This window comes from Thunnus thynnus, chromosome 15, assembly GCF_963924715.1.
Source record: "Thunnus thynnus chromosome 15, fThuThy2.1, whole genome shotgun sequence".
Lineage (NCBI taxonomy): Eukaryota > Metazoa > Chordata > Actinopteri > Scombriformes > Scombridae > Thunnus > Thunnus thynnus.
In genome coordinates this window covers 23,515,592-23,529,945 of record NC_089531.1, presented here as the reverse complement: position 1 = coordinate 23,529,945, position 14,354 = coordinate 23,515,592, and the positions used below count along the sequence as shown (strand labels likewise).

Genomic DNA, 14,354 nt, shown 5'->3' with positions numbered 1-14,354 from the left:
AATTAGGGTGTTAAGGCCACTCTTCCTCAATGTGCTCTCATTCTGTCACCGCCTTTAAGCTGTGCGGATGTGTATGTGTGTGTGTGTGTGTGTGTGTGTGTGTGCGTGCTGAGGGGGTAGCAGGTGGTCAGCACAACCACACCTGTTGTTAATGTCATGCAGTATACGAGCTTATATAGAATACCCCATTTATAGCACAACAAGCACATACATACAGTACATGAATGGGATTTGGTCTGACAACATGGTAAAAACTGTCGTCATAGTATATTATCTGTAGCCGTCATAGCTCATAGCCATTGGTCTGTCTGTCAGTCTGTCTGTCTGTCTGTCTGTGTGTATTTGTGTGTGTGTGTGTGTGTTATCGTGGTAAAAAATGGGATTCCCCTAATCTGAGTAACATTGCTGAAGGGCTCATGAAAAACAACATTTATCACACTGAACGAAGGACAAGTTGAATAAAGGAAAACAGCTCACAGTTCAATCTGTCTCTCACTAGCACACTTGCAAACACACCCACGCACACACACACACATGCAACCTTAAAGTGTCATGGGGGTTGCATGTGTATGTCTGTGTGCGTGTGTGTGCGAGGAACTCAGTTCATTAATCTTGTCTTTGTTGTGTCACGGCAGACCTAATTAGATTACATTACACACACTTATTCAAGGCAACCAAGCAGGAAGCATATGATATGTTGCAATATGGTACGAGCACATGCACACAGAGACACAAACAAAAGGATAAAAGAGACAGACACCAAACACTGCAGATTAAGAACTCATCACACTTCTGTCAAATGCCTCTGTTTCCAACAGAAGGGAGATTTGATGTGACAATTAAACACAGATTCACACCAATCTCTGCAGGGTCAAAAAGCCGTTGGGGCGGCGCAGACTCACAGTCATAAGAGGCAGAATGAGCAACACTGAATTGTTGTGAATACATCACACTTCATGTCGTACAGCTATCAGCTTGTCAAGGGGAATCTGGGTTATTATGATGCGTGACTCCCAGCGTCAGTCATCTCCTCTATATCGCTGCTGTCTTTCCTGTTACTAAAATAAATATTTGGGTTTCTGCTGTTCCAGAAGGCCTGATCTTTTCCAGCAGAGCCCTGCTTCACATTCAGGAGGTTACTGACACTGAGAGCTTGATCCTATTCTGCTGATGAACCACTGCAGCAGCTAGCCATTATAAATCCAGACTACTCAAATCTGTCATTTTTTATACTGTAGTCAAGAGTGTTGTTGAGCTGGAGTGCATGATATGACTAACCGCCTTACTTAAATTTACTTTATATTATGTAATTAAAGAACCAGTGTGTAAGGTTTAGCGGCATCTAACGGAACTGACTCGGCAGAAATGGAATATAATATTCAAAAGTATGTTATAATTAGTGTATAATCACCTGAAAATAAGAATCATTGTGTTTTCATTACCTTAGAATGAGCCCTTTATATCTACAGAGGGAGCAGGTCCTCTTCTACAGAGCCCGCCATGTTGCACCTCCATGTCTCTACAATAGCCCAGAACAGACAAACCAAACACTGGCTCTAAAGAGGGCCTTTAGCATTTTTCCTGAGTTTCAAGGCCACCAAAATTTCATTTTTCAATTTTTACACACATATCCACACTTGACTGTTGCAGAGTAAAATTTATTTTAGTCCTCTGGTATTATTTATTATTTCATTATCACTTACAAAACTTTTAATATTATTGTAGAGGTGTAACATTTAAGTTGCCATTTCCTGCCCTTACCTGTCTGTATTTTTACTTTATACCTGCTGTTGTTGTAACAGTTTTGCAGCCACTTTAAGTTTAAGTGATTAGCATTTAGCTCACTGTTTTGGTTTGCCAACTCACTCAGTAGACTGCACACTTGAGTCTTATGGGTCTCATCCTTCATATAAAACAGTTAGCAGCCATTTCCTCAAACAAATTCTGACGAGCTGACTGTACGCTAACGTTACCTGCCCAGCGCTAAACCACAGGGAGGCAGAGTAAACATCTAGCCACTGAAGAAAGCTGAACACCTAGCAAGCTAAGGTACAGATATTTTTCTAAAGAGCTGTTAGAGACCAAAACAGAGGTAAACGGTGAGCATTACATTTATCAGCTAGTCAGAAACACACCTCCAAATGAATGCAATGTTGATGTGCATTAGCTAAATGTGTAACAAAGTAGGCAAGTGTTTGCCAATGTCTTAGCTAAGTTGAGAAGCTGATACTATAAGTTACAGTAGCTTTGGCTCAAATACATGCATACTAAGTTAATACTATAGTATATAGTATATACTATATACTATATAAATCTTCAAAGTATAGTCTTTTTAGCACTCAAGATTGTACTGATAATACAAAACCTGCACCAAAGGTTGTTAAACTAATCAAATGGCTTTGATTTACAACCTCTAAAATGTGGAAACTCAACAAGATGAAAGCAAGATATCTGTATTTAAAAAAATAAAAAATAAAAAATTAATGTTTGTGCTGCCTTTTCATCACTATCAATAATTAGCTTAAATTTTTTCCACGTGTGAGTAGCTCCTCATATTCTGTATGTGCGGTTTTTGGGGCACAATATACCTTTTTCACAGCAGACATTTTGACTTGTCAAAGCAGGAAAAGCACAGGTGGAATTAATAACATTAAAGGAACCATAATTAAGAATTTTAGCTTAAAATGTTCAAAAATTAACTAAAATTATCAACAGAAAATGAAGAAATAACAGTTTTGTGTGTTTTTTTATGTGTTGTGTTGCAGAGATATCTACTGAAGTTAGTATGCTAACCAGCTAGCCCCAGCCCGTCCTGTGTCGTAACACCACTTTGTACCTCAAAAGACAAATAGTGAGTCACTGTAGCATCCAGTCTGCCCTCAGTTCAACAGTAGTGCTCCCACTTCTTCAGTGTTAGATTCATTCAAGCAAATGTTAGCACTGAATTGATATTACTATCATACTTAGTCAAAGTCCTAGTTACTTAGTTTGCCACTTAACCGAGCACTGATGATGCACTATTGATTCTGCACTAATGTAGCATAATGTAACGGACAGTCCAACTTTCTGGTGATATGCTGCCTCTAATTGGTTGAATTCGACAGGTGGCCAGTTTTTACATATAGCACCTCTAAAGATGGCTCCATTCCATTAAGTGAGCCAGTTCCAGTGCTCTGGCAATGCACTTGCTCACTCACTAACATGGCTTGCTGGGACAATTAATGTAATGGAGCCATCGTTAAGGTTAGTATTTACACCTGTGCTTTTCCTGCTTTGAAAGTCAAAATGTCTGCTGTAAAAACCAGGGCCGTAGGACAGGCACACCTAAACAAAATGTGGCCATTAATAACGTTATTGGATCCACCTGTGCTTTTCCTGTCGTGTGTTGTGTTATGTGTCAGAATGCCTGCCCTGAAAAACCTCTACTCGCCGTCCACCATCCATCAACAGCACACTGAAAATATTGGCAATTTTGAGTATAATTCATATTGTCACTTCCCCTGTGTGAACACATTTCATTCACACTCTTAGCTTTTTTGTGTGGAGGGTATGTTATACAAGTGATGATATCTAGTGCATGTTCCTGTGGAGTTTGAATCCACTTTAAGTCACTTTGGACAAAAGCGTCAGCTAAATAAATGTAATGTAATATATAATACATTATTGAAACCCAGGTAGAATCAGTTTTGAACTGGGACAAACCATATGGCTCTGTGTAATTTCTGCACTTTGGTGGTCACACAATTGCCTAATGCAGCTTTGATTAGATGTATGTTTATTTTAAACACTTTAGACAGCTGTTGAATTAATGGCTTTTTAAAAATTTGTCAGATGAAATCACCATGTTGTAATTACAGTAATTATGGCAGCATTTTAATCAATGTAATCACACATTCATTACTGACCTCCATAGATAGGTTCTACAATGTGTCAAAAAAAATGTAAATATATTTTAAGAAGTCATAGTGATAATAGAATATATACCACATAATATTAAAGATTGGTTGTTTGTATACTTTTTTTTTTTTTACTACTTTTGACAACAAAACACTTTTTTTAGAACTCTGCCTGTAGAGTTCTAAAAAATATATGTTGGTTACTTGAGGGTTCATTTGAAGGAGGACATGATGATGTGGGTATCGTGATCATTATCACTGTCATTATCGTCATTCTCTACAAAATTCTCACCTTGTCACTTTATCCACAGAGATTGATTTCCCTGCTCTACACTCTCTGTCTGAAAATTGCTATCAAAATATCTCTTTCTTCACTTCTTCCTTCTGCAATCACAGGAACATTGACAGGCTGCAACCTCTCTGTCCTTTGTGCTTATGGATTTCTGTTGGTCATCCAAGAAGTGAAGCTCAACATCTTTCATAAAAGCCCATGAGCACAGAGCTATGAATCCTGAGTGAGTACAGGCATGTGTTTGTTTGTCCATCACTCACATGGGATTCTACATATATTGTTAATATGATTCATACAACACATCTTACTGTCGCATTCCAGGATTTTCAAAATTAGACTGAATGCCGAAGGGGAGTGGAACTGACAGTTGGAATAAGATGAAATACAGTGAACCCAGGTGTTGCAATAATATGCCCTCAGGACCATCAATGCACCTTTTCATTTTTGTACTCTAGACATTATGTGTGCAATCAATCAAAACAGGGCAGCACAAATGCAGTAAATACACTGCCAAAATGCATTTGTGTTGCCACACTAGTGGCGGGGCTCAAGAGATGGTTTGTTGGCAGTTTGTTGGTTGTTTGGTCGGTCGCTCTAAATGTTGGATAGATTGCCATGAAATTTTCTGCAGACTTTTTCTTGGTCTTCAGATGATGAATCCTAAAGACCTAGTGATCCCCAGAGTTTTCTTCTAGCACTTCCAGCAGGTTGACACACTGTCTCAACAACCATCGTATGGATTGTCATGAAATTTGGTACAGATGTCCATGGTGTCCAGAGGATAAATCCTAATGACTTTAGCAAATGCCTGACTTTTCATCTAATGCCACCAGCAGGTCAAAGTTATCACTTACCCAGTGAAGTATCTTGACGCGTGCCAAGATGGATTGACACACAATTTGATACATTTGTTCCCCACAGGATGAGTTGTACTTTGGTGATCACCTGACTTTTCCTCTAGTGCCATCCTTAGCTCAGATATTAAATGTGTCCAAAACTTTGGTTTATAACCATTTACCTGCAAACTTTATGACATTCCCATCTGCCTCAGCAGTATTTGTTGTTTGGTGCTTGCTACCAAATGTTAGCATGCTGACATGAGCATGTAGCTCAAAGCACTGCTGTGCCTGAGTACAACCTCACAGAGATGCTAGCATGGCTAGGAAACTAAATTGTTACCAGTTTTCCGACTGGCTGACTGCATTATTCACTGGGGGTGACATGTTTGTTGCCTTGTTTATAACTACTTGTAATTTTGGTGTTCTTGGACAGAAGTATATTCTGTTGCCCTCACTTTGACTCTGGATAAGAGCCACACTCAGCTATTATCTGAAAAGCGTATGGTTTCTAAAAATGACCTGCAGCATAATGTACAGTATTTATCATTATCAGATAAACCGTGCTTGGCCTTAGCTTACAGACTCTCTTTCTTTCGCTCTCTGCTTAGCGTGCTAAAAGGAAACTATGTGGATTTGACACATTGAAGTGGCACGGCCATTTTCACACTTCACAGAGCATCACATGTAGCATAGCAAGGAGGGGAGAGAGGGAGCCCGGTGTGGCAGCTGAAGAATTGAAATGAAAGAGAGAGAGAGACGAAAGCTGGAAGGATGAGAGGAATGCTGGGATTTTGGTTCATCAGATCTTATTTTACTCCCACCATCATCACACAAACGCTGTCGCGCTCAAACTTTCACTCATTACCAGCTTCCCTCTCCTTCCCCCCCATTTGAAGCACCAATCTCTCTTCCACCCACACTCTCTCTGTCTCCTGGGGTTTTTTCCTTCCTGACTTTGTTTCTGCTTCCTCTTCCTCCCCGTCCTTCCTCCTCTGTGTGTTTTTCTTGCCCATCTTATCTCGTCGCCGGCTGCTGGATGGCTTTTTAGTCTTTTTCTCTCCGCACTCAGCTGTTCCTCTTGGTTTAACACAGCTGTTACAACCCTTCTCACTCACTCACTTTCAGTCTGCTTCTCTCTCTCTCTCTCTCTCTCTCTCTCACACACACACACACACACACACACACACACACACACACACACACACTCATGCTGACAAATGCATCAACACAGTCTTCTTCTTTTAACTCTCTTCTCATCTGCTAACTTCACATTGTCTTCTCTTTCTCTCTTATGTAAATTTCTCTTCCTTTTTTCTGTACCTTGCGCACACACACACACACACAGAAAGAAAGTCTTGAGTCATATACCACTTCTCTCGAAATTAGCAAATCTCACACAATCTCTCTGATGGGTACAGCAGACACACACACACACTTTTACCCACTAAATCTCCCCACCACATTGGTACACACCCTCTCTCCTCTCGCTCTCTTTTCTCCCTCCCAGTTTTACTCATTCTCTCTCTCCCTCAGCTCCCTCTCTCTCTCAGTCCTCATCTGCACCTCAGCAGAGTAACATGTTGCCTCGTTGCAGCTACAGCGCTGAGCGGTGAGCAGAGTCTGGCTGCTTTCTATCTGACTGACCAAACATAAAGGGCAAACAAGAGGCAGTAACAAGAGGAAGGGAAGTGTAGTCTCATCTCCCCTTTTCAGTGTCCGACCACCTTCTCTGAGAGGAGGAGGAGGAGGAGGAAGGAGAGGAGCAGGTGGAAGAGAAGGAGGAAGATCAGCATTCATCTGTCCTGGCTCAGTTCGTCACCTCGAGCTGGAGGAGCGGCAGAGGATGCAAGCGCTGGCAAATTGCCTCTCTTTCACTCAGCTGTCCATTCACCCATTACAGCTGAGCAAACTTTTTTAAAAGAAGAAGAATAGGAGGAGGAGGAGGACTTTTGAGGGTGAGGTGGAGGAATAGGAGCAGGAGCCAAAGCATCCCTCACCCCAATCACTTGTGTGTACTTGTTTTGGTCAGTAAAGAGCAGGACCATCCATCCAGAGGCAGCTACCCATGTGGCAGGAGGCTCTGTGGACCCGCGGACGCTATCTGCTAGAGAAGAGCGATGGTGGCGAGGGTGGCGAGGGGCCCGAGGGGCTGGGAGACGGCTGTCCGGGGTTCCAGAGCGAAGTCTGCGTGGAGGACGAGAAGCCCCAGGACTGGCTGTACGAGTCCTACTACAGAATGAGCCAGCAGCATCCGCTGATCGTGTTCCTGCTGCTGATCGTCATGGGAACCTGCCTCGCACTGCTGGTGGTGTTCTTCGCTTCAGGACTGGTGAGTGTGTGTGTGTGTGTGTGTGTGTTGCCAGTGTGTGTGTGTGTGTGTGTACAGATGTAAGCGTTTAAACAGGTTTTTTCAGAGGTGTGGGTAAGTTTATCCACAGGGAAAGAAGAGGTGAGAGCAGGTCTTTAGTATGAATGTAGCACATTCACACTTACACAGCAGTAATAAACACATCAACTTGGTTTTTAATTTAAAGCAGTAGTGCCAAACCTGCAAATTTTCCAAATTTTGTCACATTTCCATATTTTGTTATCAGTCATGACAGCTGACAATAAATAGCAGACTTTGGTAGTGAGGTGCCCTGTGACTATGAAATGCAGCGTCCGTGGTTTGAGTCTGATTGGGGATCTTTGTCCCATGTTGTTCCCTGTCTCTCTCTGCCCTGACTCCCTGACATCTCTACTTTGAACTTGGCACTAAAGACATAAAAATACCAAAAAAGAAACGAAAAAGAAGTTTTTAGCAAGACTTTAATAGCTGGTTCAAAGAAACGCGTGCCACCCAAAGAAACTGAAACAAGAGGACACACATCACTGCACACACCGTCTGGGAAATGTAGTGTAAAACCGCCACAGCAGACAATGTTTTGTATCAAAAGTCATCTTATATTTTCTAGTATATCACTTTATTTCTTTTTCTTTTATGTTGCACAACATTAAGCATCCGTCCTTGCTTTGTTCCACTCAAACCTCTCTCTGGTATGAAGTATGGAGCAAGACCAAAGTTTCTATAATGAACCATACCGACCAAAAAAAAACCCTCTGATTAGCTAAAATCCATTTTTAAACAGCTCAGAGTCTGTCAGAATATAGACAACGCTGTGTTTTTTTTTTTTTGTAATGCTTGGGAATGCTGCACATTTCATCACAGCACCATTAAAAGATTCTGCTTTGCTGTAAAGTATACGCCAATATGGAGCATCAGAGAGAAGCCTTTTAGTTAGGATCGAGAAGCAGAGTGTTACTATCAAAGGAGAGTTTGTGTTTTAGCACGAGACTGAATGAGACGTTGAGGCCGATGTGCATGTGTATGATTATGGGTGACAACATAAGAGGATATGAAGCGGCACTTTAAATTGCATCGCTGGGCTTGCAGAGTGGATCAAGAGCGGGATGAGAGTTTAGTTCCCAGCTGTGTGGGTGTTGGTGCTTTTGTCAAGTGAAAAGTGTTGTTTTGGCCACAAACACTCAACCAAAAACACAAGCTATTGTTTCTCAAGTGCTGCTTTTGTGTTTTTTTATGAAAGTGCCGTACAAAGGCAAGCCCACTCATCACAGTGGTTGTTGTTGTTTCTAACCGATTGTTTTGCTCCTATATGCTCAGAACGATCTGTAGACTTATGCTTCTCTCTCTCTCTCTCTCTCTTTCTCACTCTCTGCATCATATGCTCTCAAAGTAGCGCCTGCAGGCTGTCACTGATGTCCCGTTACATTCAATTGAACTCCATGACAGGGTCGTTCCTGGGAGATCTTCCACCTAAATCGATCTCTTTACTTCTATTTAATCAATAGATTTCATTGCCCTGGCCTGCCAATTTAATTCTCCAGGTTCTCTTCTTCTTCTGCGGCTGTAAACCTGGGCGTTCGCAGTTTAAATTACAATCTCCTTTAATAACTTCCCATCATTCACAGTGTCAATCGAAATCATTCCTTTCTTTTCCAGTATGTTCCTATTAAATGACAGACGGGCTCGTGTGTAGTTAGTGGAGCGGTTGTTCAGTGAGGCGTGCGTATTTATTACTGCTGGACAAAGAAGAATGGCAGGAATAAATAGAGGGTAGTTTGGGGTTGGGAGCCGGGCGGCAGAGGGAGGAGAGGATGTTGTTGTAAGTGTTCTGGCTTTATCAGTGAGCAGCACTAATGCTCGCAAAATGACTGCACACTTTTATCTTTCTCCACAAATCAGGGCTGGAGTGAGTGAATGTGGTGTTTTTTAAGATGTAGACTCCTCCACCCATACTGTACAGTGTGTGTGTGTGTGTGTGTGTGTGTGTCTATGCATATACATGTGCATGCCTGTGTGTGTATGTGTTGTTTGGGTGTGTTAGTCTGAGGAAGTCTCTCATTTCCTTCAAAGGCTTATCTGCAGTTTTTAGAGAAAATAATTCTTCTTCTCTCTTGTTGTCTCAAAGTTGTTTTTATTTGGTATGTGTATAGGTATGCCTGTGTGTGTGCATGTGTGTGTGTTTGTCAGTTTGTACACAACCAGGAATTACATGGCAGCATGTTAACTTAATGACTTTTAAAACACCAGTTTCCAATTTAATAGATTAAAAATAGATCCGTATTATGACTGGTAATGGGACTTACGAAATCTATGAAAAGTCGGACAAAACATCTCATTATTGTCATGATTTACATCATAGATTACATCAATATTGTGTTTTATTGCCGCAATAGTCATTTCAGTTCATGTTCTTGGTAGTTTGTGATCATCTGCGACACATTTTCCTCGTTGCATTTTAAGAATTTGTTAATTTTGCTTTAGAGGATCTGTCTGTTCCATCTCGTTGACAGTTTGATAGATGCAGGCAAGTGAGAGCAGGGTGTTTTTGTTATGATGGATCACCAATCTGTCCATGGAGGGCAGCAAGGTGAATGACTGTGGTAAAGTAAATGCTGTGACATCACTGCCCGAGGTGTGGTCAGAGCTGCCACACTATAAAGCATTGGTGTTGTGCCGTTACACTCAGATACAGAATTTCATATAAAAATACGAGTTTACAAGTAAAAATATTGGATTTTTTGTTATATGTGATTTTCCACAATTCCAGTTTCTATAATTATTGAAGTTAAAATCTAATTGTCAAACATTTCAATTTTCAAGAAAATAATTAATTTGTTTCTTTAAAATAAAATGTCATTATTTTACTTCCTGGATAACAGCTTCTTTGTTAAGCCAACCAATGCAAACCAAGGCCAATACAACTATTCCATAACAACCTCTAATCTTCCCAACAAAATGATGTCCCATTAGTTTTGAATGATACTTTTCCTCTCTATTTCAACGAGAAGAAACATCACAGTAAAGAAGTACTCAGGTGATTTATCATTGCATTTCCATATAGTTGGGAGACGCATAAAAGCAAAAAATGATCAAAATCAAAGCAGCAGAGGCTGATATCTTGACTTTTAGGCCTTAGACTTTTAGTTTAGTCACCAGTGTGTAACATAGGCTTTCTGTTAAATTTCTTTGTCTAACATTTTTTGGCCTGGGAGGGGTTATCCCTAATTGGTGACATCATTAGGGGTTATTTTCTCAGATCTCATAAAGCTTCACCAGAGCAACAGCAGACATCATACAACTGAAAACCACTTCCCATGACAACCAAATTGACTTTGATGTGTGAAATCAGTTGAGTGTTCCTTTAAGGTTATGAGATCATTTTAAAATTCCCCATGACTGTTATTTTCAGCACTGGAGCAATTTACTTTGCTGTGTATAATTAAGTGCTGATTAACCCTTTAAGATGGCTATCACATTTCCCTGAAATTTTAAGTCTTCCTATAATACCCACTTCCTCAGTTACCACTACATCACTTACCATATTTTACCATTTGGCCAGTGGGAATCTTTGCCTGTTTGAATGCGTTTCAAACTGTTTGGATCCACTTAGCAGCACCGTCCCACTGCTGTGCCCTCTGGCATCTTTTTTTGCCTGATTGTGAAATGACCATTTCTTCACCCTGGTTTGATGAAATCCTCCCCTGTTATGCTGTGATGAATGATCACACATTGGAATTTACTAAATCCTTAAATAAGTACAATACAATATAAAGCAAGTGTTGTATTCCAAAATCTGAGTGGGTAAAGCTACCAGGAAACAGTTCAGCCACCATTTGAAGCAGTTAGCACGAGCATTTGAAGTAGTATTAAACTTTTCTGACAATAGCTTGTCTGTAAAAGTGATTCAGATAAACTACCTATTATGCTTCAAACTAGCACTATAACTTTTAATAATTAATATCATAATCTTTTGGGTCAAATGTTGCAACCTTTGACCTCTTTTAGCAGAGTGCGTTAACATTCCTCTGCACTGCAAATGGAGCACTCGAGGAAGGGTTTGTTGATTATTGATGATTTTCATGACCAGGCTGAGAGCAGATTGAAGAAATATGCCAAGAGCGCTACTTCATCAGGCAGGATAAATATTCAACAGGACCTGAAACATGGAAAGTGCATACACTGGGTCATGATTTGTGTCTTCCTGCGCCACCTCTCCCCTTCACCTCACTTTCTGACATAATGTATTTTGTATGTTTGTGTCATTTTGATGCTGAATAATTATATTACCGCATGTCTCTGTCTCATTCTGCTGCTGCTGCTGCTGCTGCTGCTGCTTTCGCTGCTATGTCTCCCTTTTACCCTTTTCCCTCACAGTATAATAGCTGGATAAGCCAGACTGGGTTAAAAAAGGAAATAATTGTTCTGGATGACAATGCAGTACATTATGGCAGGCAGGCACTACTCCCTCCCCCTGTGCCACGTCGAGGGAAATGGCTTTAAATTGTTTCAAATGGGTTTTAACAGGCTTAGATGGCTTACAATCAGAAATGTGCAAGGTGCAGATTTTTTTTTTTTCTTTTTTAGAAAAAGTAGTGACCCCCTCCCTAAAGTGGTGAGAGTTGTTCTCCTCTTCCCTAACCTCTGTGTGCATACAGGTCATGCAGAATGTGTTTTGATGACACAGAAGGGGTCTTTTGTCACTGATGTCAACACAGGTATCCCCCCCGCTGTATGTGTGAGTTTGCAGTCTTGCTTACATCCTCATTGGGATTCAATCTGTGCTTCAAGCTGACTGTATAGCTGGCATGGCGTCAGCAGCCAGATCCCGTGGGATCCCTTCGCCAGACCCTGACTCATACTACCTCTGCTACACCGCACTGCTACACTAATACACAGCAAAACGCTCTCTTCCTGCATTTGCCTCGGCCAAACAGCTTCTGCTATTCTCAACAAGCCGCCAGGTCAGTAAACTGTCAAATCAAACACGAATTCAAGGCTGGATTTGTAACATCTTTTTCTGCTGCTCAGTGAAATACACGTTAAGAGTATCACACACATTTCTGTGCCTTAAACTGATGTTCATTTTACTTCAAAATCGATGACATCTAATCACAGAGAGGCTCGCTAATTCAACATTCGCAGCTGCTGGACGTGTCAGCACAATCATGACTTTGGAATAACTTTACGTGGGTGTTGTTGATCAAGCCTGTGAGAGTGTGCTCATTTCCGAAGTATGTGGAAGCGGTTTGCTCATAGCACTCTTTTTGAGCAAATGATGGTGATTTTGCTCCTGTTCCATAATTTACACACTCTGAAGAGGGCAAAAGGACTTAAAGAGTACTTTGTTCCCACCCTGACTATGAGTGTGTGCATTTTCGGGTATGTACTGTTTCTGATGGGATTTTTCCATAGTAAACTAATTTCCAGTCAATATCAGAGGAGGTACTTTCACCACATAATTAGAACAGAAATATGTTTAGGACACACACACACACACACACACACACATACATGCAGAGGTTATGGACAGGTCAAAAAGATGAAAGTGCCATGGGTTAAAGACATTAAGGGGAACTGAAAGATGCAGGAGTCTCCTCCTGTTAGCACTAATAATTTATCACAAAGATACAGATGAGTCTAAGGTGCCTGAATGCCTGAGAACTACACAAGCTCCGGTTCATAATTTTGCAATGTCTCCATATTGGGAGCATTTCCTTGACCCAAGAACCAACCATCCTTTCATGAAAATTTGATGAGAATTATAGTGTAGCAATAACCGTGAGAATGATTGAAATACACTATAAACTCATAAAATGTCTATTTAAAGAAGTCGTTTTGTCTGATATGAAGTATTTTTTTTTCTTGAAACAAGTGAAAGCAGTTTTGTGAGATTATTTGCACATGATTTTGAAATTTTCAAAGAACAAAAATCAATATTTTCACAAGGCAGAGTGAGGCAGATAATGGAATCAAGATATGAGATTATGAATATGTCTTCTCTGTAAACAGGGACAACAAAAACTTTCCATGCATGGCTTTACTGTAAACAGTAAGCTTTACTGTAAACAGTAAAGCCACACATGGACAGTTTTTGTTGTGTACATCCTCCTGAATTGCAAGCGAGAGTGAGGAAGAGGATGAGAAGGTGGTGAGGGAGGTCTGGTCAAAGGTACAGAGAAAGAGAGAGGGAGAGAGAGGGAGAGAGAGTGTGTATGTGGTGTGTGTGTGTGTGTGCGTGTGTGTGTGCGTGTGTGTGTTGACAGCTTCTAAATGCTGACTTTGACAGTGTGAGCGCAGAAGTGATGCTGTAGCACATTCTCTGGGCTCAGACTGTCTGTCTGCCGATCTGTTCATCTGTTTGTGTGTGTGTGTGTCATGTTGTACCTCTATCCTTATGAGGACTTGATGTCCTCATTAGGATACAAAGATGGGGGGAATTCTCCTAAAGTAAGCATTTTTTTTGTTATTTTGACATTGATTGTTGGGTTTAAGGTTAGGGTGGGTTAGACTGATCTTTTAAGGATTGAGAGTGCGTTCAATCATAAATCGCTAACAATCTAGCATGAACTCTGCTGAAGCAGATAACTTAATATAATCAGTGGAAGGTCCTCACTAGTGTATTAATATATACTGTACATGTGTGTGTGGGCTGTTGAGTATGCATACGGGCATGTACTGCACATCAGTGTGAATGTGTTTAACTGAATCAAACACACCGAAACCTGCAGCTGTATAAACCAATTTTATCTCTATCTCTCCAGAATACAAAGGACCACTTGACGTTCCTGATCACGGTGTTTGCTGCACTCTTCTTGTTCCTGTCCATCTTCATCCTCGTCTGCATTGAGTCCGTCTTCAAGCGGATGCTCCGCCTCTTCTCTCTCCTTATATGGGCCTGCCTGGTCACCATGGGTTACGTGTTCATGTTCTCAGGAGGGAAACTCAGCCCCTGGGACCAGGTAGTGTTTCTAAAATAATATGCA

General features: G+C 41.0%; 1 protein-coding gene across 6 annotated transcripts in view; it reads left to right on the top strand.

Moving 5' to 3' along the window:
• The first annotated feature begins 1,802 nt into the window (after positions 1-1,802).
• The window catches only part of adcy2b (adenylate cyclase 2b (brain)), a 48,309-nt gene continuing 35,757 nt past the window's right edge, over positions 1,803-14,354 (top strand). For 2 of the 6 annotated variants that reach the window (XM_067611459.1, XM_067611453.1), the window contains exons 1-3: positions 4,419-6,882; positions 7,057-7,356; positions 14,133-14,330. In XM_067611459.1, the coding sequence (XP_067467560.1) occupies positions 7,093-7,356; positions 14,133-14,330 (462 nt within the window). In that variant the 5' untranslated portion in view covers positions 4,419-6,882; positions 7,057-7,092. The other 4 variants (XM_067611458.1, XM_067611456.1, XM_067611457.1 and 1 more) reach the window with 4 other exon arrangements.